The sequence below is a fragment of the Parasteatoda tepidariorum genome, chromosome 10 (genome assembly GCF_982258835.1).
Source record: "Parasteatoda tepidariorum strain Cologne lab strain chromosome 10, Ptep-v5.0, whole genome shotgun sequence".
NCBI lineage: Eukaryota > Metazoa > Arthropoda > Arachnida > Araneae > Theridiidae > Parasteatoda > Parasteatoda tepidariorum.
The window spans coordinates 27,073,602-27,096,440 of record NC_141764.1 but is presented as its reverse complement, the minus strand read 5'-3'; the positions used below and the strand labels follow the sequence as shown (position 1 = coordinate 27,096,440).

Here is a 22,839-nt window from a genome sequence, read left to right as displayed (position 1 = left end):
ACTACTTGGGTCAATTTAAAAACATTTATATTGCTACAACTTTTGAAATTTACTTATTTTTGGTCCACTCCTATAATTTTAATCGATTAACCAGATAATTAATTATTTTGTTTTAAGGATAATATATCTGGTAATAATACAATAAGGATTATAACATTTTAAGTATCAGTTTAATTAAAATTGTTTCAATGGATATCAAGAAATCTGTGTTCAGTGTATAATGCAGTATTTGATAAAAAAAAATAAATAAATAAAACACTCAAAACAATTAATAAAACCATCAATAATTTATTGATGAACAATGTCAAAATTTTTTTCTCCATAAAATCTTAAGTTTGAGTGAAAACAATACAACTTTTTTTTTCTTCATAATGAGACAATATTCAACAGTGGGCATCACACACATTAACACGCACACACACACAATATTTATTTTTTATGTACAAGCGAGAACGAGATTTCCGGCTCCATATTTAAAAGCTGATTGAATTTTCGAAACAACAATAGCTGCCTTAAAAAAATTCTTTACATCTTAAGCTATATTTGAATTGGCAAGAGAATACTGGTAGGTTTAGATCTTATTTCCACAAAATACAGTCTTTCAAGCTCATACTTCAAGTTGGTCATCATTCTTCAGCACAAAGAAGGAAGAAAATACTTTGGTAAGCACAAATAAAAGAGTCAGCATCACTTTTTTTTTTCTTTGAAGAACTGTACATTTCTGTGAATAAGCCAGGAAATTTTTAAAATTTTTCATACTGAAAAGTCAGATTTATATACAAATCTACATTAGCCAAAGAGCATCATATAACATACGCCGGAAACAATAGAAAAATAACATAAATTTTTATTTTCCTGATTGCTACCAGGGTTAGCTTGATTAAAATCACTTGTCTCTTTTTAAACAATCATCATTGAAATAAACTATTTTTTTTTATAAAAAATATCATATTAGTCAATTAAATTTTTATTACAATAATTTTTAAATGAAATAAGATTGTATAGCGTATAAATTATTTAATACTACAAAATAGACTAAAAAAAATAAATTAAATGCTGATTAGAGTTATTTTAAATTTCTATTAGCTGCTTATAAAATAATTTACTATGTATTTAAATATATTTAGTTTTATCTTTATTTTTAGTTTTATCTTTATTAGTTTTATCTTTATTTAAATACAAATGCTTTAAAAAAACTTATTAAAAGGCAGTTAGTGCAGATAAATAATGAAAATAAAAAAACGATGTCTCTGCAAGAGTAATTTGGAATAGTTGACTTCTGTAATTGTTTCTGATCTTCATTTAATATCCAACAGACAAATTAGATTTTTGTCCTTACAAATTCATGAAAGTATTAAGCTTGAATAAAAACTATGATTTTATTTTGACAGAGATTAACCATTGAGTTAGAAATTTTAAGTACTTTATAATATAAGTAATATTAAGTATTAATATATTTTATCAGCGCTTTGCATAACATAAAAAAATCTGATTCAATTAAAAAATTTAAATTAATAAAATCCTTTTTGTCAACACTGACTGCTACGTATTTCATGGTCACTACTGGCAGTAATAATTATGTTTCCTAGTTTTTATGTAAAAAAAATAAATACTGAGTAAGTCAAAAATACTTCGATTACTTTTCTATAAAGTGTTAATAATAAAAAAAATAACCAACTTTTTGTCATTCGCGTTACGAAATATAAGGAATTTTGTAATTGTGATATTCAATTTAAAACATTATAGGAATCCTCTTTCTTTTTTTGTCTTACAGCTTTGAATATCTGGTACATTTTTTTCGGGAAAAAAATGCTCTCTAAGCTTATGTACAGAAATATACAGTTAGTATAAAATAAGTACAAAGATTTTTCCAAATATAACAGTGCTAATATATAACAATGTTGTATCCATCATAAATAACAGAATATGGATTCATAAAAAATCGACATTGAAACATAACTGTTTAACATTTTATAAATCTTTTTTTTTCACCCTCAGAATCACAAAGTACAGTGAGTAAAGTTGTGCAATGATAGAGTGGTTAAACTATTAATTAGTTTCCTTAACAAAGGTTTACTTCAATTGCCTTATTTATCCATTTAAACTTCACATTAAGAATTAGTTAAGAAATCATAGATTTTGAGTACCATAGTTCGAATTTTATATATGGAATGCCATATAAAAATAAATAACTATAGCAAATTAAATATGCCAAAAGAAACGCCAAGTGAATTAGCTATCAATTAAAATAATTAGATGCTTATAAAACATTTACTTATAAAAGTTTGTAGAAATAGGAATTTCTAGTTTATTTGGCAAAATAAACTATTTATTTAGTTAGTGGCATTCCAACAAAACACATGCCATTACTTAACTTAAACAAAATTTAAAAAAAACTTTTAACCTTTTAAATTTAGCTTTAGAGTTTTCAGAGACCCTTCCTTGCATTGATGTTTTCTCCTCACATAAAAAAGGTGTATAGAGATCAAATTTTCATGTATTTTTGTCCAGGGAATGGACAGTTAAAAGGTTAAAACATTTAAAAATCATATAGGGTTAAAAGCACAACTATACACACATCACAATTGGTCGAGCCTCATTCAATCTGATTTCATAAAAGATTTGATTCTTAAATTTTAACAAGATAGTAATTTTATAAGGTTACAAGAATGGTTTTTACATTTTCTTTTCAACAAATTATTAAACAGTGCTTCAATTATTGAGATGAAATAATATTTAATTTCAAAAAATGTAAAAACTATTTAATTGTAAAAATAGTAGAAATGAAGATAATAACTAGAATTAAATTAAAAATGTTAGCTGAAAATCAGGTGAAACTATAGAATAACAATTATAATATAATGGATTTATTTATTTTAAAATTTTTATTTAAGCACAAATTCAAAATTACTAGGCTATATGTAAAAATCATATCAATAAACATCAAAATTCTGCTATAAATATTTATCAATAATAAATGCACTTAAAATAGTTTACAAATAAAAAACAATGTGTTAATTTTCGGGAAAATTCAAATATAAAATAACTTGAAATAAATTCTGTTTTTTGCTTCAGTAAAGCTATTTCAATATAAATAAAATATAATAAAAGTGAAAAAGCTGTATGGCCTATTGTCATTTATATTTTAGTTTTTAATTTTATATAATGATAAAAATAAATAAGTTTAATAAAATTTTTTTTCATATCTCAATACAAAGAAAATAAAAATTTTAATCTGCCAAAATAACAAGTTATACAATGCTTTTTAACATTATCCATATAGTTATAACTTTGAACACTTATGAATAGTATTAAATATAATATGTGATTAATTATAAAATATTAGAAAAGATAAACATAAATTTATTTTCTTTAAAAGCACTGATTGTTTTGCATTGTTTAGAATGAAAGTTTTGAAAAAATGAAAATTACTTATACTATCTATACAATAAAATTTATAATCATTATTAAAACAATTTTTAACAGTCTATAATAATAATTACACTTATAATTAGTAACAAATTTTTTAGACAATGACAGATTATTATAGAATAAAATAATGCTATCAAGATATGTTGGAAATTCAGTATCAGTTATTTATTATCTATATTATTAAATAAAACTTGTTATCTATTATTAAATAAAACTTTTCATCTAAAAATCTATATTATTAAATATTAAATTGAAATAAAACTTGATTTTATAAAACTATGATTGATAAGCATTTTCTTAGACCTCTTAATTTCATTTTTTTTTTTCGTTTAATATAAAGCAAGATTCATTTAATTCAATACCTTATAAACAGAAATTTGCAATAAAATTGAAAGATAATTCATGTATGAAGTAATTTTCATTTCAGCAATTTAAAAGATATTATACATAAATAGTGCATATTAGAAATAAAGTTAAGGTAGACTTAATAATTAAAAAATTTGTATGTCATGTTTTTGAACTTATGAACATTTTATAGATTGCCAAACAAAATTTGATTTCAATTCAAGCTATGAGTTACAGAAACTTTGGAATTTATAGATATTTTATTAGTAGGATAAAAAACCTTAATATTATGTTTTTGCTTAATATTATGCTTAAATAGTTAAATAGAAAATAATAAATTTTTTATTGAAATGATTCTGAAATGGTTTTAATTAACACTATGCCTTAAGATGATGAAAAATATAATTTGATTTTAATTAAAGCTATAGGATTTGTTAAAGTTTTCAAATTTAGAGATGCCTTATAAGAAGGTAAAACAAAGAAAGATCTTTTTAATGAATACTATGCTCAAAAATCATTGATTTTCTCTTATTTCAAAAATATGTCATAAATCATTCGCAATATTTAGACATTTTATATGGTGCACAAGAGAAACTGGTTTTAATTAATGCTATTCCTATGTTAAAGAAAAAATACATAAAATTCATTTAATTTTTAGATTTAAGTTATGTTAAACTTTTGAATTTCAAAACATATCATCAGTAGAAGGAGGAAAAAAACGTTTGCTTTCAATCAATACGACTTAACTCGTTAAAAAAAAATTAATTAAAGCTTAATTTAAATACATGTCATCTCAAATATTTGTATGCAAATAATTAATAAGTATAGAATTTTAAAGCATAACCTAATTACTTGCACTTGAATCACAAATCGAGCAAATCAGTCTACCTGAACTAAGCCATTGCCACATCATAAGGCACAAATTTAATAGTGATAAATATTAGTTCAATGAACTAGAAGAGTAAGTGTTGTTAAATCTTTGAGCAAAACCCCCCTTTCCTAATTTAGGTAGTTTGTCTGCTGAACAACTAACAAATAATGCTCATAGTTATGAAATCAGAAAGCTAAAAACTCACTCTATCAACACTAGATTACAAAGGACTATTACGGAGGAACACCAGCTTGAAAATTAAAAAATATATATAAATATAATTTGTCATGTTTTGAGTTAGAGTGTGTAGAATGCCTTCCTGAAAAAGAGTTTGATATTTAGTCATAGGAATTACTTGTTCCATACTCCTAATTTAGTATTTTTAATGTAAAAAAAATAATTGAAAAGTGTTTCAGTTTTGGTAAAAATCCCAAAAACATTCTATGAAATCTTGAACATCTGTAAGGGCAAGGTTGACAATTAATTCTTCAAATAATGTAGAAAAGGAATTAAAATAATTGAAAAAAGTCAATTTTAAGAAAAATTTGAGACCAAAAACAATAAATTTTAAGAAGAAAAACTTTGAATCTTTCAATAATTTATTAAGAAGATTCATGTTGATCTTTTGTGATTACTTATTTCAAAAAACTCTATTCAACAAGGCATTCTAAAGACTGCAAAATACTAACATTACAAGAAAAAGTAAAACATATTTTTTTGAAATTTTCAATCTGGTATCCCCCCTCAAGCCATTTAAGAGGTAATGTAAAATAATTTATTCAAATAGAACATAAGCATCATATGCAACAAAATTAGGTAGATAAAGTCAAGACACTCATCAACAATTAAAAAATATAAACACTAATTTAAAATGCAAGACAAATTTTCCAGAAAAGCCTTCTTCAAAACTTTTACTGGAAAAAAATAAATCACCAGGATGTATATATAAATATATACACAGCAACAATTTTTTTAAAAGAGCAAAATAACAGATTTGAAATTCAAAACTTTTCTCCCCTTTCTTTTCTGTTGCTGAACATTTACAATACAGGATGGCAAAAAATTACGTAACTAAATTGTTTGGAAAGATTGACGATAAACGTACATAATTTTCTAAACAACAATTTTTGTGTTTAGCTGCAAATTTGATCTTGAGTTAAGAAAGGATCATAAATAAAAAATAAACAGGAAACAAAATTTATTAAATCAGAAAAAAAAAATAATGTAAAATTTTTTATCCATGATATAGGGTCTTGTGAATAAATTTGAATCAACTTAAATTTAGAACTATTACATAAATGACAGATGGTTTGGAATTAGCTGAAAATTTAGACCAGGGTCTAGAAATAATCATGTATAAATAATTATTATGCAACAAAATTTACTAAATTGGGAATGAAAAAAAGTAATTTCTATCCACATTATAGTTAAGTGAATAAATAATTAATGAAGCATTCTTGTCACAGCCTTATGTGAGCTGGGGGTAGCAAAGAGATTAAGGGTTTACAATTTCATGACTAACAGCATGATTGTGGCAATTTGGTTAGAATTGTGCACAAGCCGCCTTAACTGACGTTGTGCACCACCCAAAGAAGCTGGGTGGGCTTCAAACTTTTTCTGAGCACAAATTCTTCACTATGACAGATCAGTACTATTAACCACTTAACTACCGCTGCTCATATAAATGATATGAAACAAATTATTAGACTGTGAATGAAAAATAGCAATGATTTGTATCGATGGTATGGAAGTCTTCAATTAATATTAAAATATATAAAAGATATAAAATGAAAAATAGCAATAATTTGAATTCTTGATATATAGTGAGATGTTAATTCACTGGGATACTTAAAGAAGCTCACGAATAGATTGCAATTAATGAGAAACATATTAAATTGCGAATGAAAAATAACACAGGGTTTAAATAATATACTTGCATTGTATATTAGGTATAAATTGCAATGTATCATTGTTCTGGGATTTTGAAAAAAGGTAATAAATAAATAAGCAATAAAAAATTTTTTTTACCCTGCAACCCAATTAAAATTTGTAGTTCTATTAAATTGCAGTAAAATTTAAGTAACTATGTACGGTATGTCGGGCAATGGTATTTTAAAAACATCGGAGTAGGATATACTGGGCAAATATATACTGAGCAGTGGCACCAAAAGAGCCAAACTAAATTAATTAAAAAAAATATAACCTATGTATTGAAGTTAATTACTGTCTTATAATATGTGTATCCCATTTTTCTTCTTCAAAATACCTTGGAAATGTACCAATCTTTAATCTTCCTTTTAGAAAATGCACAACAATAAAAAATTTACACCACAGCAATATTAGTTTTTTTCTCACACAACAAATTTATTTCTGGACCCACAGTTAACTTCTTGCGCTATTTAAAACCAAAAACATCTCCAAGTAAATTTAGTCTGACACTAAGATGTACTGAGCATCACTTCAAATTTAATTTGAACATTTTTTATTTGTACATGAAGTGTAGATAAATTTAAAAAAAATAAAATATCTGAACAATTCTTTAACCTTAAGAAAACATCAGTGTAGTGAATGTCCCGGCAAATTTACTCCATATAAGAAGTTTTTACCATCAATGCTGGCAAGAAATTTTTTCTTCTTGCAAAAACAGGTATTGAATATATCTGTTACATTTGATATAGACATGCAGTTATTTATGAAATGCATGTTTTATGTTAAAAAATCACTGTAACACAAGTGAACCTTAAATTTAATAGGGTTGTAATATTTAATCTCTTTTTCACCATGAGACAAAAGTGGCGCCAATAAAACTGAGCCAAAAGTGTTTGGTGAGAAAAAAATCACTGAAACTCAAGTGCAGATCTGCAACAAATCTGTTCTATAAATAATTAACATACTTTGTATTTATTATTTACAAATTGTGATTATCACTGGGTGGTTAATTCACTAGGATATTTAAAAACTCATAAATAAATAATTACCATAAACCATAATATTATTAAATTGGAAATGAACAATAGTAAAGTTGAATATAAATTGTTTTCTTGTAATACTGGGTAATAACTGTTGGGAATAATTTTTCATAAGGATATTTAAAAAAAAATTCACTAATTAATAAGAAAATCAATTGCTATAACAAATGTTTAAATTATAATTTTGAACAAAATTTTATAGAATTTTTCCAATTCTACACTAGTTATTGATTGAATGCCATGGAGAATAATAAGTGAGTTACAGCATTGGCCAGGACAAGGATTTTAAAGTTAAGTTGGAAATATTAAACAGTTATGTAAAGAAATTTATATCCATGATATAAGTTGAGATGAAAATTATTAGGATATTTACAAATGCTTGCGAATAGATATTTAGTATGAAATATAATTAAATTGAGGATGAAAAATAGCACTATGATTCATATGAATGCAAAGATGAAATTAACTAATTTGAAAATGTTTAAATCAAAACAATAAATAAGCAACAATAGATTTTATGCTGCTGTAAATTAAAACCATTCTGCAAATTTAAATTTGCAAAGATTTAGAAAAGGTCATAAATAAAGAATGAAAGCAAAATTTATAATTTTTTTTTCTTCTTAAAGTTTAAAATTACAGTTTGTTATTTTGAGATTCTGTTTTTCAAATCTCTTTGTTAATTTTACCCTGAGATTTATAAAAGTTATTAAAAAATATGAACCTTAAAATTTGGAAGAGAACCAACTTTATGTTGGAGATTAAAAAAAAATTATTTCTGAAGTTTCTTTTCTGAAGTTATTTCTTGCCATCCTGTACAGAGAAGAAAATATTCCTCTCCTTTTAAAAAACAAACGAACAAACAATGTAAAATAAGACATAAAAAATCCGGGAAGGGTATAATATCTGTACATATTTTATAACAAAAATTATTTTACATTGGTGGGTGCTCAGTATGGGGTCGGGGACCATCATTGGCCAACCGAGAGATCAAAAATGCGTATTTTGACAAAGAGAGAGAGATAGAGAGATACAACAAATCTCACGAGAGAAGAATGCAGGCAGTGTATGACCCCAAATAGGATTCAGTCAGGACACACCCATTAGGGATATGTATCCAAAAAAATAATAAAAATAAAGAAAGAACTATTCATATTCAGGTTCATGTTGACCTCCACAGTAACCACAACTGACTCCACAGCGGTGACAGGCACGAAGAGGCAGGTAGCACCAGAGGCAGGGAACAAATATAGAAAGCAAGGCAAGACCAGTCCAACGCCTGCGGCAGTGATCATCGGAAGAATCACATGAACAAGGATGGTGATGGAAGTCCCCTTCTGCATCTGACATGCAATGATAGAGCATGCACTGGGCACAGGAGAGGCAAGTCGCATGGTTAATGCACGATAACGTTCTATCGCGACCATATCGACAGCTGCCAGGCCGGTTGTCTTCTTCGCCGTAAGTGTCGAGGCACAAGCGACACCTCGACTGACTCGGCGAAGGTTGCGACCTCGAGTCTTTTCCTTTCTTTTTGCTTGGAAGTAGTGGCGGTTCAGAGCTAACAGTTGCCACTTGCTTTTTTAAGTTCTCAGGGTAATCCTGTCTCCCGCTCTTTAATGTCTCTATCGCAGGGTAACAGTAATCGTGTTCAGCACGTTGCTCGGGCCTCTCTTTAGCGAAGCTAACGTAAGAGTATGGTAAGAGTTCAATTTTCTCCTGATTATTAGGAGGAGGCTCTTTGCCTGCTTTTTCTTTAACCCAAATTTCTTCACCTTGAACTTTCTGTAACTCTCCAGCTGCAATACTTATAGATGAAGTCAAGCCACTAGTGCTGCCACCATTACTGCTGACGCCCGGCATTGTGCGCGAGGGCTTCATGAACTGTAATCGATAAAGATGCTGTTGTTGCTGCTGCTGTTGAGTAGAATGGGGATGAGAATAAGGTGATGAGTTGACTGAAAATGTATCACCCGGGATGCTGGACGTTGCAGAAGTCGGCCGAAATGTGTTCACGCCATTAGCACTTCCACTACTAGAGCCCGATGAAGAGCGAGATTCCACAGGTAGATCTAGAGTCTGAAAGCAAAATTCAAATTTAAGATTAAAAATAAAATTAGAAAAAAATATTTTTTCTTTTTTAAAAGATTCCGTACAGTACCTTCAACAGTGGAAAGATATTACATACTCATTAACAGAACTTTTTTTTTTTTTTTTAAAATTACATCCATCATTTGCTTTCTCGAGCATGAGAAGTCTTGCAGTCCAATATAACAAAGAAATATCTCCAGGGGAGGAGAGCGTCTTGAAACTAGACGAATTACGGGCCTACTAGAGGGCAGAGCAGTTCCATAGATGCTCGCCATTCATATGGGTCCTATTTGTACATAGAGTACAGTTAGGAGAGCCAGTAAGACCAACACGGTGCAAGTGCGCCTGTAAGTAATCGGAACAGTCAACAATCGGAAAGATGAAACACCGATAGCTCTAGGGAGATTTTTCGGAAGACAAGATGCCAGAAGGCTCTCCCAAAGTTATCCAGAAACTTGCTCCCATTAATAGAACTAACAGACTGAATCTGCAGCACTATCTTCATGAATTCAAATTTATCTGTGACCTCAACTTATTGAGGCAGAGATTATTGTAAATATTTAGTTTAGACAGATATTATTAGTAAAGCAAAGATATAAGATAATAAAGCGAAATGTGCAAATATAAGGTCATTAAAAATTATACATAAAAAGTTAATGTTTAAACTTAAGTTGAATTTATACAATGATACAGAAAAAAAAAATCCTTACTGCTTTTTTTTCTCAATTCAGTTTTTTATTCAAAACAAGTTTAGAGATTTTGAAGAAGAGTCCCACAGTTTTTCTACACTTGTTTGCCTTTAAAAATTAAAATTTAGATCTATCGGGATTATACATACATATTTTTATTACTGCTCACAAATAATTCATAACTTTTTTCCTTTCAGCGAGAATAGATTTTTTAAAGAAAAATAAAATTACACAGGACTCTTCATATGAAAGACGTAAATCTGAGCAAACAGAGAAGTAGATACAGATTAAAAAAATGATAGAATGTTAGCTAGCCATCATCATCAACAGCATGATAGCCAAGAGTGGATTAAAACTTTCTTTTGGAGAGATTTCCATGCAATTTTATGGGTGACAATGCTCCTATAGATCCAAAATCTTTTTGAATTTTATTCATCCATTCTATTTCAAAACGAGTCTTTTTTCTTTTTACAGGATTTATATCATTCACTCAGAAACTATGAGCAGACCAATTTTCTATATAAATCATCATAAATTTTAGGTTGCGTACATTATTTTTTCCCAACAATAATTTTCTTTTAACTCCTCCTGGATTTTATTTAAAAAAGTTATCTTATAGAAGAATCTTATATAATAAAAAAAATTATTCTTTCAGTTTGTAACTATACCAATAAAGATATTAGCAACTATGTTTCTGCCAATAACATATTTTTTTAACACGGTTAATGGATGAACTACCATACCTAATTTTTCATAAGGACTATAAAAAACTTTATTTAAAAAAATCTTATAAACAACATATTTTATTTTTTGGTCACATTATATTAGGGCAATTAATACTGAACAATAACTATAAAATAGTAATTTGTCATGAAATAATTTATATCTTGCAGTAAATATTAAATAGAAAGTCAAAAAACAAGCAAACATATAAGTACTTATAACCTAATATAGATAATTGCTAAAGAAATAGCAATTGTTATCAAAATATATCATACATGTATAAAGAAAAAAAAAAAAAGAAACTATGAATGTATTATTTACTATTATGGAACTTTTCAACAATTAAAACTTTTTGTTTTTTTAAATTCAACAGAGACAATTTAATTTAACAATTGAATAATTTTTACAACAATGAGCTTAAAACAGTTTTGTCAGAGTTTTTTTTAGCAGCAGATGGCACTAAAAGAACTAACAAATCCTAAATTTTTCTAAAAAAGCGTATGGTCACATATATTAACTTTATTTTTCTATAATTCAATATATATATATTAAATGAAAAAATTATATACAAACCATGAAAACTTCATCATCTCCAAGATCATCTCCACCATGAGAATTGTGACCGTAACCTACACCTGAAGAAAAAAAAAGTAATTAAAAATGGTATAATAAAGTATTAGTATTTAATGAATATTTTTCATCATTTGATATGATGTACCCGATTTTGCCAGGATAGAATTTTTAAAAATATGGTTTATATTCAATTTAAAAATCAGTATTTAATGCAAGAATAAGATAGATATTATGTATCAAAAGCATTCAAACAAATAATGATTGATAATTAATAACAACAATTGAGATAAAAAAAAAGAAAAGAAAAAAGACAATTTTGAAAATTACTTATTCTTAAGTTATAACATTTTTTTCATAATCCTTTATTTATCATAGGAAACTACGCAACAAAACTTGATTAACTTGAACTTTGAACAGTTTCAATCATTAAATTGAAAGCAAAATTATCAATTATCGATCATTGTACGAATTTTGAAAAATCTAGTCCTGATTCGGGTGCTGAAAAAATTAAAAAAATTTACTTAGTTAGGGTACATTATGAAGGTCTAACATATAATCAAATGAGCTCTTAAAATATTAAAATAAAATTTTCTAAGCATTTAACATAACTACAAAAATTTTAACCCAATTAAAAAATATTCATAAGCATTACAGTAAGGAGATATGTGGCTCTTAGAAACAGCTGGTCGAAAATATGTGTTTTGTATACCAAAACACTTAGCTAAGGTATTTATAAAAGTGTGGTTGTTTGTAATTAACTTTTTAATACAGTTTTGATGGAACCCTTCAGTTATCTTTTTCTTTACAAGAAATATCCCATTTAATGCTTTGTTTAAAAGCATTAAACACATTAAAAAATTATTCTTTATTTAATAATATTGGAGTACAAAATATAAAAGAATACAAATATGTTTAATGAGAACATAAAGATGCTTCTAATGAATGCATAAAAATAAAAAAATAAATACTCAAACTCAATTCAAGAGAATGAAGATGTTTGAAACAATAAGGAAAACACTTCAAATGAATTGATATCTGAATGAAAAACTATAAGAGCAAAACTTTTGTATCGATAACTACAAAAATTGACTTAAAATCTAAATCTCCCAATAGTTTTCTATTTGCATAAAAGAGTAGCAAGTAATATTTCAGGAAGAATAGCAATAAGAATTTACTGCAATTACCGCTATTCTTGCAGTTATTTTTATAATAAATGTTATGTTAAACAGAGCCATATGAAGGAAATAAATAACCAACCATCTACTAACAAATTTTTTTTCTCCTTAATTTTTCACATTTCTAAAGTCAAAGAAATGGCATTCACTTGTAAATATTTGAACCTGTAAACAATAAGCAAGAAAAATTGGTTCCGTTTAAAGTGTCTCTGAAAATGTCTTGATTGTCACAGTTTTTCAACAGGAATTTATTGTAGTAGAATAGCAACAAGAATTTATTATAATTACTACTATTCTTGTAGTTATTCTTATAATAAATTATATGTTAAATAGAATCAAATGAAGGGTATAAATAAGCAACCATTTAAGAGAATTTTTTTTAACTCCATACTTTTTCACATTCAGTAAGAGAAATGGCATTCACAAGCAAATATTTTAGTATGCATGCAATAATGCACGAAAAATTGGTTCTGTTTAAAGTGTTTCTGAAAATGTTTTCACTGTTGTAAAACTTGAATAAATAATTTATGTAACTAGTCTTCTACTACATTTTAATATAAGAAATGCAAAAGCACAATCAACTCCAATGAAATAATCATCTAATTTTTACATTTACCTTCATACATAGTAAAAATTAATATATAATAAATAACTCATTTTCATAGTTTTAATTCTTATTTAATATTATTTTTGGTTCTTACATATTTTGTAGGTTGTTTGTACACATAATTATTTACAGTTTTTTGAAATTTTTAATTTTTTAAAGTAAAATTAATTTAATAATAGTAAAAATAAAATATACAGAAATATGAAAATTAATGTTCAATATCCGGTTAATATTTTGTTATCTGATTTGTATTATAATTTTAGAAAACCTACACCTTATTTTAAGGATAAAACTGCAGAATTAAATAAAATATGCAGAAAAAGATAAAAAGAACAGAATAATTTGTTAATTATAGAGAGCTCTGAATAGGAACTATGACAAATAGTAACAGGAGTTCTTCTCAATGGTACATCTTTTACTCTAAAATTAATTGTAGGGATCATCTTATCGTCCAGCTTAAAAAAAAAAAGGGATACTAACAGATTTAAGTAAACAAAATTAAACTATGAAAATAAACGAATACATAAATAATAAATTTTACTAATAGAAAAAATCTAAACAGAAAAGAAAAATACTAATGCAAGAAACAGAATATGTAAGGACAATTTTAAAACACTTATTATTTTAGAACAGACTGTTGTCAGTATCTATTTTCAGTAGTGACTTACTTTTAGTGAAAAAATAAATAAATAAAACACAGAAATTTGAATATCCTGGGTCCTAAGAACCTGTTTTATACAAAGTATAGCAGAATCACCGAGTAATAATAAGTGAAAATTGAAAACTTTGGTAATTCTTTCAAACAATAAAATAAATAAATTTTTCTATTATAATATTATCACTACTGTCTGAAAGACATATTTAAGTTTCACTTAAATCTTTCTTGATATGCATACTAAATAAGTATGCAAACAAAAATTATAACAATGTTTCATAATTGTATTAAACTTATTTGGATAAGTCAACAATCAGTACAAAAATGTCATTACTAAATACATAGAAAAGAGAGTATCATATTTTACTTTTAAGGTACTTTTTGAGACACAATGTAACAATGCACCAGAACATTAAATATAACTTATCAAAAACATTAAGTTAACATTTAACAAAAGTCATAATAATAAAAAAGTGTAACTATCTTTTAGTAGTATTCAATTCAAAACTCTTTTCAATGTTAAATAGCTACCTAGAAAAACATGGAATCTAAAGCCATTTCTGAGACACCAAACAATGTGCAAAAACACAGCTTGTATAAAGCAATAAATCAATATTTATCAAGTTATAATAATCAACATTGTTTTTCTATCTCAAAATAGCATATGAAATAGTAATCCATAAAAAATATGGTATGTAAGGTTACTGTTGTAAATCCAATCAAAGTCGGGGGTCTGTCCAGACATTTTGTGAAAGGTCCGGTTTTCGTGAAATTGTGAAAAAATTACTCACATTCTTTCAACCATGGTCCGCTTTTATGAATTTGTGCAAATAGGGTCCGGTTATTGCAAAAAACTTTTTCAAGGAGTTTTTAAATTGTAAATAGATACAAGATTATGCTCGGCACTGTAAAATTATAATAAAAAAAATTAAATTTTCAAAAATAAACAGCAATTGCTGCTTCTAAATTCGAGATGCAACATACAAATATTTGGTATTTAGCCTATACTGCTGAACGCAGAATATTCATTTTGGACAAATAATGGAAGAATCGTTTGCCGAAGACAAAACTTAATTCATTTACATCCTTCTTTCTTGTTTTCTGCCCAGGGATTATTCGATTAACAAAACAATAATGAAGATAAACAACTTTGAGAAGGGTCCGATTAAAAGAAAAACCATTTTGTGAAGGGTCCGTTTTTAAGTTAAAATATTTTGTGAAGGGTCCATTTTTATGAAAACATATTTTGTGAAGGGTCCGTTAACGCAGTGTTCCCCAACCCCCGGTCAGTGGTATAAATGGTACCGGGCCGTCCATTTCATTGAAACTGAATTTAAATTCCTAGGTTTATACCTCAAATTAAAAATATCTGGTAAGAAATGGATGTGCGACCCATTTGTCAACCAGTATGTGTGTGCAAGAAGATCAACTGCTGGAGATTGCAAATGATGACGGCAGCCTTAAAACTACGTTCGAGACAACAACTCTGTCGGTGTTCTGGATTAAAGACATGGCAGAATACCCCGAGATTGCCACCACAGCACCTAAATCCCTAGTGCCATTTCCGACTACCTATCTGTGCGAGTTGGGTTTTCAGCAGTAACAGCAACCAAAACAAAGCAACGGAATAAACTGGACATAAGCAACACACTTCGGGAGTCATTGTATCCGATTACCCCCGTATGGAAGTCTCATTGCAAAGAAAAAAGCTCAGGGTTCTCATTGATTTAAAGCTCTAGTAAGTTAAAATGTTAAATCACTTTATATTTATTTTTCGGTGTAACTGCATTTTATTTTGAAGGCATGTTTAAATACAATTAAATTAAAATTAATAAATCGAAATAATCTAAATTATAAAAAATCAACGTCCCCCCCACACACCACCAGCGGGCCGCGGTAAAATTATCAAACGCTGACGGGTCCGCGGTGATAAAAAGGTTGGGGAACACTGCGTTAACGGACCCAAATTTCTTCTAAACAGATCCCTGAAAGTATGAAATTGATTTAAACAAATTTCAAGATTAAAAATTTAGGACAAAAACTTTAAAATAATAAGTCAAAATGGAAAAGCGTTAAGAGCAGCTAAAACCAAATTTATCTTATTTAAACAAAAAGTTAGAAACCAAAAATAAGCAAAATAAAATTTCAAAGATTTTGTACATTAGGAAAAAAAAAAAAGCACTTCATCAGGGGACACATTGTCTGCTAACATATTGGAGTCTTTCTGTAGTCAGTAAATGTAAGACAAGTGTTTAATGATAAAATATACAGTATTATACCTTCCAAGAGATCTTCAACTGCAGTCCTGACTCCCTTATCAAAGGCCCTGGCATCTGCAGCTGTCTGGAAGGTAAGACCAAATTTCTTCTCTCCTGTCCTCCAATGATGAAAAGTGGGCATCACTTTATTATAAATGAAGTCTCTCCTAATGCTACAACTAAGAACAACCTGTAAAAGAATTCCATTTTTACTTCAGTTTATTCTTGATGGATAATTACCATGTTCCTTTATACAAAGGGAGAAAAGATTAATAAATAAATAAAAAAGAATAGTTTGGCAAGCTTACGTTGAAAGCTACAAACACTCTAAGTTACAGCTGTCTGAGAAAAAGTTTTAAGAAAAGGCAGGGAGAGACATACATATCAAAAATATAATTTTCCTTACACTAACATACATAACATACTAATACACTAACATAACTCCGTATTAATTAGACCTTTTAATTATAAAATCCCGCTTAGTTTGTAATGTATTTAGATGAAAAGGAAATTTTCATATACTTGAAACTAGGGTCTTCACTGAGACATACTTAACTTGGATCCCAAGGACTCAGAAATTACTGAAAAGCATGGTCCTGGTTCATTCAAAAAAACAATAACATAGAAACTCAAAAATTACAAATTTGCTATTATGTCTCATATATTATAAAAATATGCATCATTTAAATAAAAGGCAAAAACTTTTTTTAAAGCAATTAAAGGTCAAATATAAAAAACTCAAATTATTATATTAGTGCAATAACAAAATTTTAATTCAAGGGCACTTTAAAGTTTGAAAGAGCTTGAGTCAAAAAGATTAATATAGAATTTCACACCGTAAAAATTTATCAAATTGTGTTACATTACATGATATTTGAATTTGATCCTCAACAATTTTGAAAATACCATCTTTTACTATTTTATGTGTAAATTAAAAAAAATAATTCTCACAAATTATCAAAACAAAAAAACAATCTGCAGTCAATAAAAATAATGAAAGGCATGATAAAAGAAAATTCTCCAAGCATAATTTTTTTTCTTAAAAAATGAATAAAAAAAACTAAAAAATATGAATTGATAAACAACTGAAAATTATGAAAAACTGAATTAAAGGTACATTCTTTAAAAAGAAAGTATTTATTTAAAAATCACTTAAAAGATATACAGTCAAACCCCGCTATAGTGAACCTTCAAGGGACCGAAATTTCGGTTCACTATATCCGTTGCGCAGATAATTTACCTAATGGTTCCCAAACTCCTTCCTTTTATTGCACATTATTCAAATAAATGATGACTATAGTAGCAAAAAATGTGTTATTTTTCATTACTCTTCGTCTTGCATACAAAAAAAATTTGTAATCTTTAGCTGATGAGCAATCCTCAACATCAGTTATGGAAACACTTCCCAACTATCAGATAATTTTTTCTGAATTTCTGTTATTCCGTTTTTTAAAGCTGTCTAACCAGCCATTCGAGCACATGAAAGTAGTCTCATAAAAACATTTAGCAAATTCATCCACATTTTTTCAGATACAGGAAAATTGTGGCTTCTTCGAATGGTGAACCACTTCAGTAATGCTTCTTCAACATCCTTGTGATCTGCTTTTCTCAACTTATTCTGCCATCTAAATTTTTTTCATGAGCAGAAATTATTAATTGCCTTCTTTTCCATATGTTACAAACTTCAGTAGTTTATATTCCCTGAAAATATCAGAAATATGAAGAAAAGAATCAGTCGAAGACAGAAAAAAGTTCATTATATCCAACTTCCTCACTTTTTTGGTTCACTATATCCACAAAAAATGACATTATGCGTGTATAGCAAGGCAAGGGACTGAACATTTGGTTCACTATATCCGGGAGTTCACTATAAACCATGTTCACTATAGCGGGGTTTGACTGTATTAATATACCCACTACCTTGAAAAAAAAAAAAGGAACTCAAAAATTTAAACAGTTGAGAACAATCCTAACTAAGTAATAGTACTCAGATTTAAATCAATAAACACAGATAATTTTACCATTGTGCATTATTTAAACAGCGAATTATCTATTTATTAATTTTTAAATGGAATATGAATATAAAGACAGTGTTTTTAAGCGATGAAGGTTTATTTTTATCAAAAGGACAAAGGGGATGCATTAATAGGGATCAAAGCACAGGTGGGGTGGGCCACCCTTCAAAAAACACTCAGGGAATCATAATTTACATCATAATTTTAATACAATCATAATTTTTTTTTTTTGTAAAATTAAGTTTTTCACAGAAATATGATCTTAATTTTTAATAAAATTGATTTTCCCAAAATTAAATATTGTTTTTCACAAAATTTTAAAAATAGGATCTTAGCATCAAATTCTTGACTCAGACACTTAAAGGCATTCATTAACTTTAAATAGAAATGAAAGAATCTAGTTTTAAATTAAGACAACTATACAACAAAGCTTCCTAATAAAAAATCTGATCATTAAGCGGATTTAAGTGTATAAATCAATTAATTACTCCCTCAACATCACCAAAATGAATCCTGATCACTGCTCAGGTTTTAGAAGTGAACTCATTGCTATTGATACTGCTCTGGATTCTCTTCTAACACTACAGGATCACAATAATATCTGGATACTATCGGACAGTCTCAGTTCCATACAGTACTTATCGCATTGGAGGAAGGCGAGAGACAAAACAGGAGCCTCAATACCGCACAAACTTAAAATCCTCTCACGATTGCGTGAAGTCCACCTCCAATGGATCCCTTCTCACGTTGGAGTTCTGGGCAATGATATCGCCGACACTCTGGCTAAGGAGGGGACAAAAGAAACTTTGATGAGTCCAAATTCACTCACCTTCATGGAACTGGCATCGAAAAAGAAGACAATGTTTCCTGGCTCGTACCCCCCAAACATCACTGGTACCAGAGCACCCGTCCAGGAGGTGCACTCAACATTCGGTGCAACCGCAAGGACCAGACGGCTCTTACCAGGCTTCTCCCCAACATATCCTGGACTGGACAAAAGGGACATTCTATATAACCCACTTTAGGTGGCTGACTTCCTCCGGGTCATGAATTTCATGGACATTGTTTAACCCTGCTAATTTTGGGGATAAGGAAGAAGAAGAAGGTGTATAAAGTATATAATAGATATAATTACCTAAAACTGGATAACAAGAAACAAATATTAAGACATCAAAACAAAATTCATAAAAAACAATACTAATGTTTAAAAAAAAGTAAAAGGTAGAAAAAGTTATTTTTATGACTCATACAATAGATTAAAAATAATAATACAAATGAAGAACTTTGTGGAAGAATAGATTAAGTGATATTTAAAAAAAAATATCATTTTTATCACAATTATATTAGGAAACTGTCAACAAAAAACTTTTTAGGGGAAAAAAATCTTATTATCTCACCGTTTGATCTGATATTCTTTTTCCACAGATGATATATTCCGGTTTCTGATCTTCCTCTGAGATGAGACGTTTCCTTACTGATACATTACTCAGCCCACCTCCGCCCATGGGTACCCAGCCTCCTGTGGAGTCATCTCTGGTCATGACCTGAGCCCGGACACGAACCAGAAAGTTCCCACTGAAATAAAATGAAGCACATTACCTTGTGATTGAATAAATAGAAAATAATCAATCATCAAGAGGATAACCTAGATTATCATACGACACACCAATTATGACTATAATCATTATCAGGGTTGGCAAGATTTTGCAGCAGGTGGAAAAAACCATGGTAAAAACCGTCCTGGCAAAAACAGGTTTTTGCCAGGACCAGTTACACTTACAGATTTGACAAAGAAAAAAAAAAATTCCTTCAAACTGCTTTGAAGGTTAAACTTGATTATTTTTCAGCATTCCAAATAATATACAAAGGCATTTTTGGCACATGTGATTAAACAATACCAGGAGTTTACACAAATCAATCCATACAAAATCCAGGAGAAAATAAGAAATTTTCTTTTTTTGCTCATTTGAAATAACAGAACACTATTAGAAAAGTAGGAGAATTCGAGATAAACTTACACACTTTTTGATTAATTTGTTCCCATTACTTATATTTTTCTTTTTCGACATTGATTAATTAGGTAACTAATTGTTAAGTAGTATGAGGATGCATAATTATATGTACCTTAAACTATTTCATTTTTTGAAGAACAATTTTACCCTACCATCAATTTATCCTTTACTATTACGAAGCAAATTTACCAATCATAGGCGCTTTTCCATATCAAAATGGAAAAGTGCCTAAAGTATCTAAAACCTAATTTGCTTTATTTTAATTTAAATATTAAATTATTATTTTTTTTATAACAAGTATTGCAATAAATTGGTAGCATTTGTAGATTCAATTTTTAAATTACTCAATTTGCATTTAGATTAAATTAGTCATATCAATTCATTTTTCAGAAATCAGTATATTGTTATCAATGGAATGAATAAGTAAATCATGATACTGGATACTGTTACTTGACATTAGTTAAGGCTGTATATAAACAAATAACACATTAGTAATGCAGATCAACTCTTTTTTCCAAAAATCAGTATATCTTTATGCAATTATATAGTTCATGGTTTAAAAATGTCTGCATTACTAGATTTTAGTTTAAATTAGCATAAAAACTTGATATGGATCAATTTATTCCACAGAAATCATAATATTAATTGCAATGAAAAGTAGAACATGATGCAGTCAACTATTATAGTTTACTTTTCACTTAATGTTAAACTAGCATCAAAAACATTAATAGTGTATATCAAAAAGTAAACATAATAATTTTAATTATAGCAATATATATGTAGATCAATATATAGTCAATTTTTAGATTATTGATATTAATTTATTCTGAATTAGCATTAAAAAACATTTAACACAAAGATACTCGCCTTTAGGAAATCAGAAGTTAATATTTGATACCTAAAATATCAATAGTTTGTAAATACTGCATAAAAATCTTCTTATGAACTTTTAAAAATAATTTATTATAAATAATTATGCCATTTATTAATCAAACAATTTACGGTACTTTTAGATCCATCAAAAAAAATTCCTATCTAACTTTATGCCTTGATTACCTAAATAGATATTAAAACATTAAAAGTTTTTTTTCTTGAAATATGATATGATAGTAAATAAACAAAGCATAACAAAATGAGAACGAAATCATTATTTTATTTATACGGAACATAATATTTTTAAAAACATGAATAAAATAGGAATTATAAATTTAAACAAAAAAAAAATTATCTACATCTTTTCGTTTCACCCACACAAAGCAGATTTAAAACAAAACTATTAAATATTCTTTCAATAATAATACAACAATGTCATGAATAAACATATTCTGAGAATAAATAATTACATCAATGAAAAATTATCACATCCTGTGCGTATCCGCCATACAACACTTCATTCATAAAATTATTTCTATTTTTACTCGCTAACTGTCAGATAGAGTAGTAAATCGTACCTTCACAGTCGAACTTAACTAAAATCTGCCATTCCTTGGGAAGGGCACATCTAAGATTGGAATATTAAAAAAAGAAAGCTAAAACTCACATACTTACAAAAATACACCTATATGTATTTTTTAAATAAAAAATGCTCTGAAAGCTAGGCCTATTATATCAATGGACGTACACCTAGATTGTTAGTAAATAAATCGCTACGAAAACTGTACTTACTCTTCAGGGCTACCTTCGCCCATGTTTACGCCAGGCAAAATCCATTTTCAAGATTGGATTTCCAGCCACATCAACACAATTCGAACAAAAACTTATATTTTGAAGTCTAATGACATGAAATTTAGCCAAACGGCTTCATCATTATCGTCACTTGGTTCGCTCATGACGGTAGAAAAACAAACCACAAAACATAACAAATAAATACCGCGTCAGCAGGAAGCGAAACCATGCACAGGAAGTTGACCTCTGAACAGAGCTCCTCGGCGGAAGGATATGCTTACACCTTGGAAAAGTAGTCCCTACTGCAGCTGCTCAATCGGAAATGTCAAGCCCTCGAGTCGACTAAAAAATTGCAAATCACAGAAGGTAGCATAGGAAGCCATGTCATATCAATTCAAATATTGTTGCCTTTTATAGTCTCTTAAGAAATATGCAATTGAAGTATTTATTTTTCCCGAAATATTAACTAAGAAATTTGAGATCATTAAATTGCTCTATTCTTACGTTTATATATATATATATATATATATATATATATATATATATATATATATATATATATATATATATATATATATATATATATATATATATATATATATATATATATATATATATATATATATATATATATATACATAATATTTTTAAGAACGGAGGTTTAATCTTGTCATAATTCAGAAAAGTTAAAAAAAATTTTCCTTCAAAGATTTTTGAACCTGCAGGGTTTTTTTTTAAAAATTTTATTTTAAATAAAAGAAT

At 28.0% G+C, this 22,839-nt stretch overlaps 1 protein-coding gene across 1 annotated transcript; it reads right to left on the bottom strand.

Moving 5' to 3' along the window:
* Positions 1 to 268: 268 nt before the first annotated feature.
* LOC107456982 (sprouty-related, EVH1 domain-containing protein 2) lies at positions 269 to 22,378 on the bottom strand. The gene is made up of 5 exons (XM_043052599.3): positions 22,078 to 22,378; positions 19,798 to 19,975; positions 16,407 to 16,575; positions 11,691 to 11,752; positions 269 to 9,693 (listed from the first exon to the last, which is right to left on the bottom strand). Exons 1-5 carry the CDS (start codon positions 22,098 to 22,100, stop codon positions 8,761 to 8,763), a joined length of 1,365 nt encoding a protein of 454 aa, XP_042908533.1. The 5' UTR covers positions 22,101 to 22,378; the 3' UTR covers positions 269 to 8,760.
* Between the last annotated feature and the right edge of the window lie 461 nt (positions 22,379 to 22,839).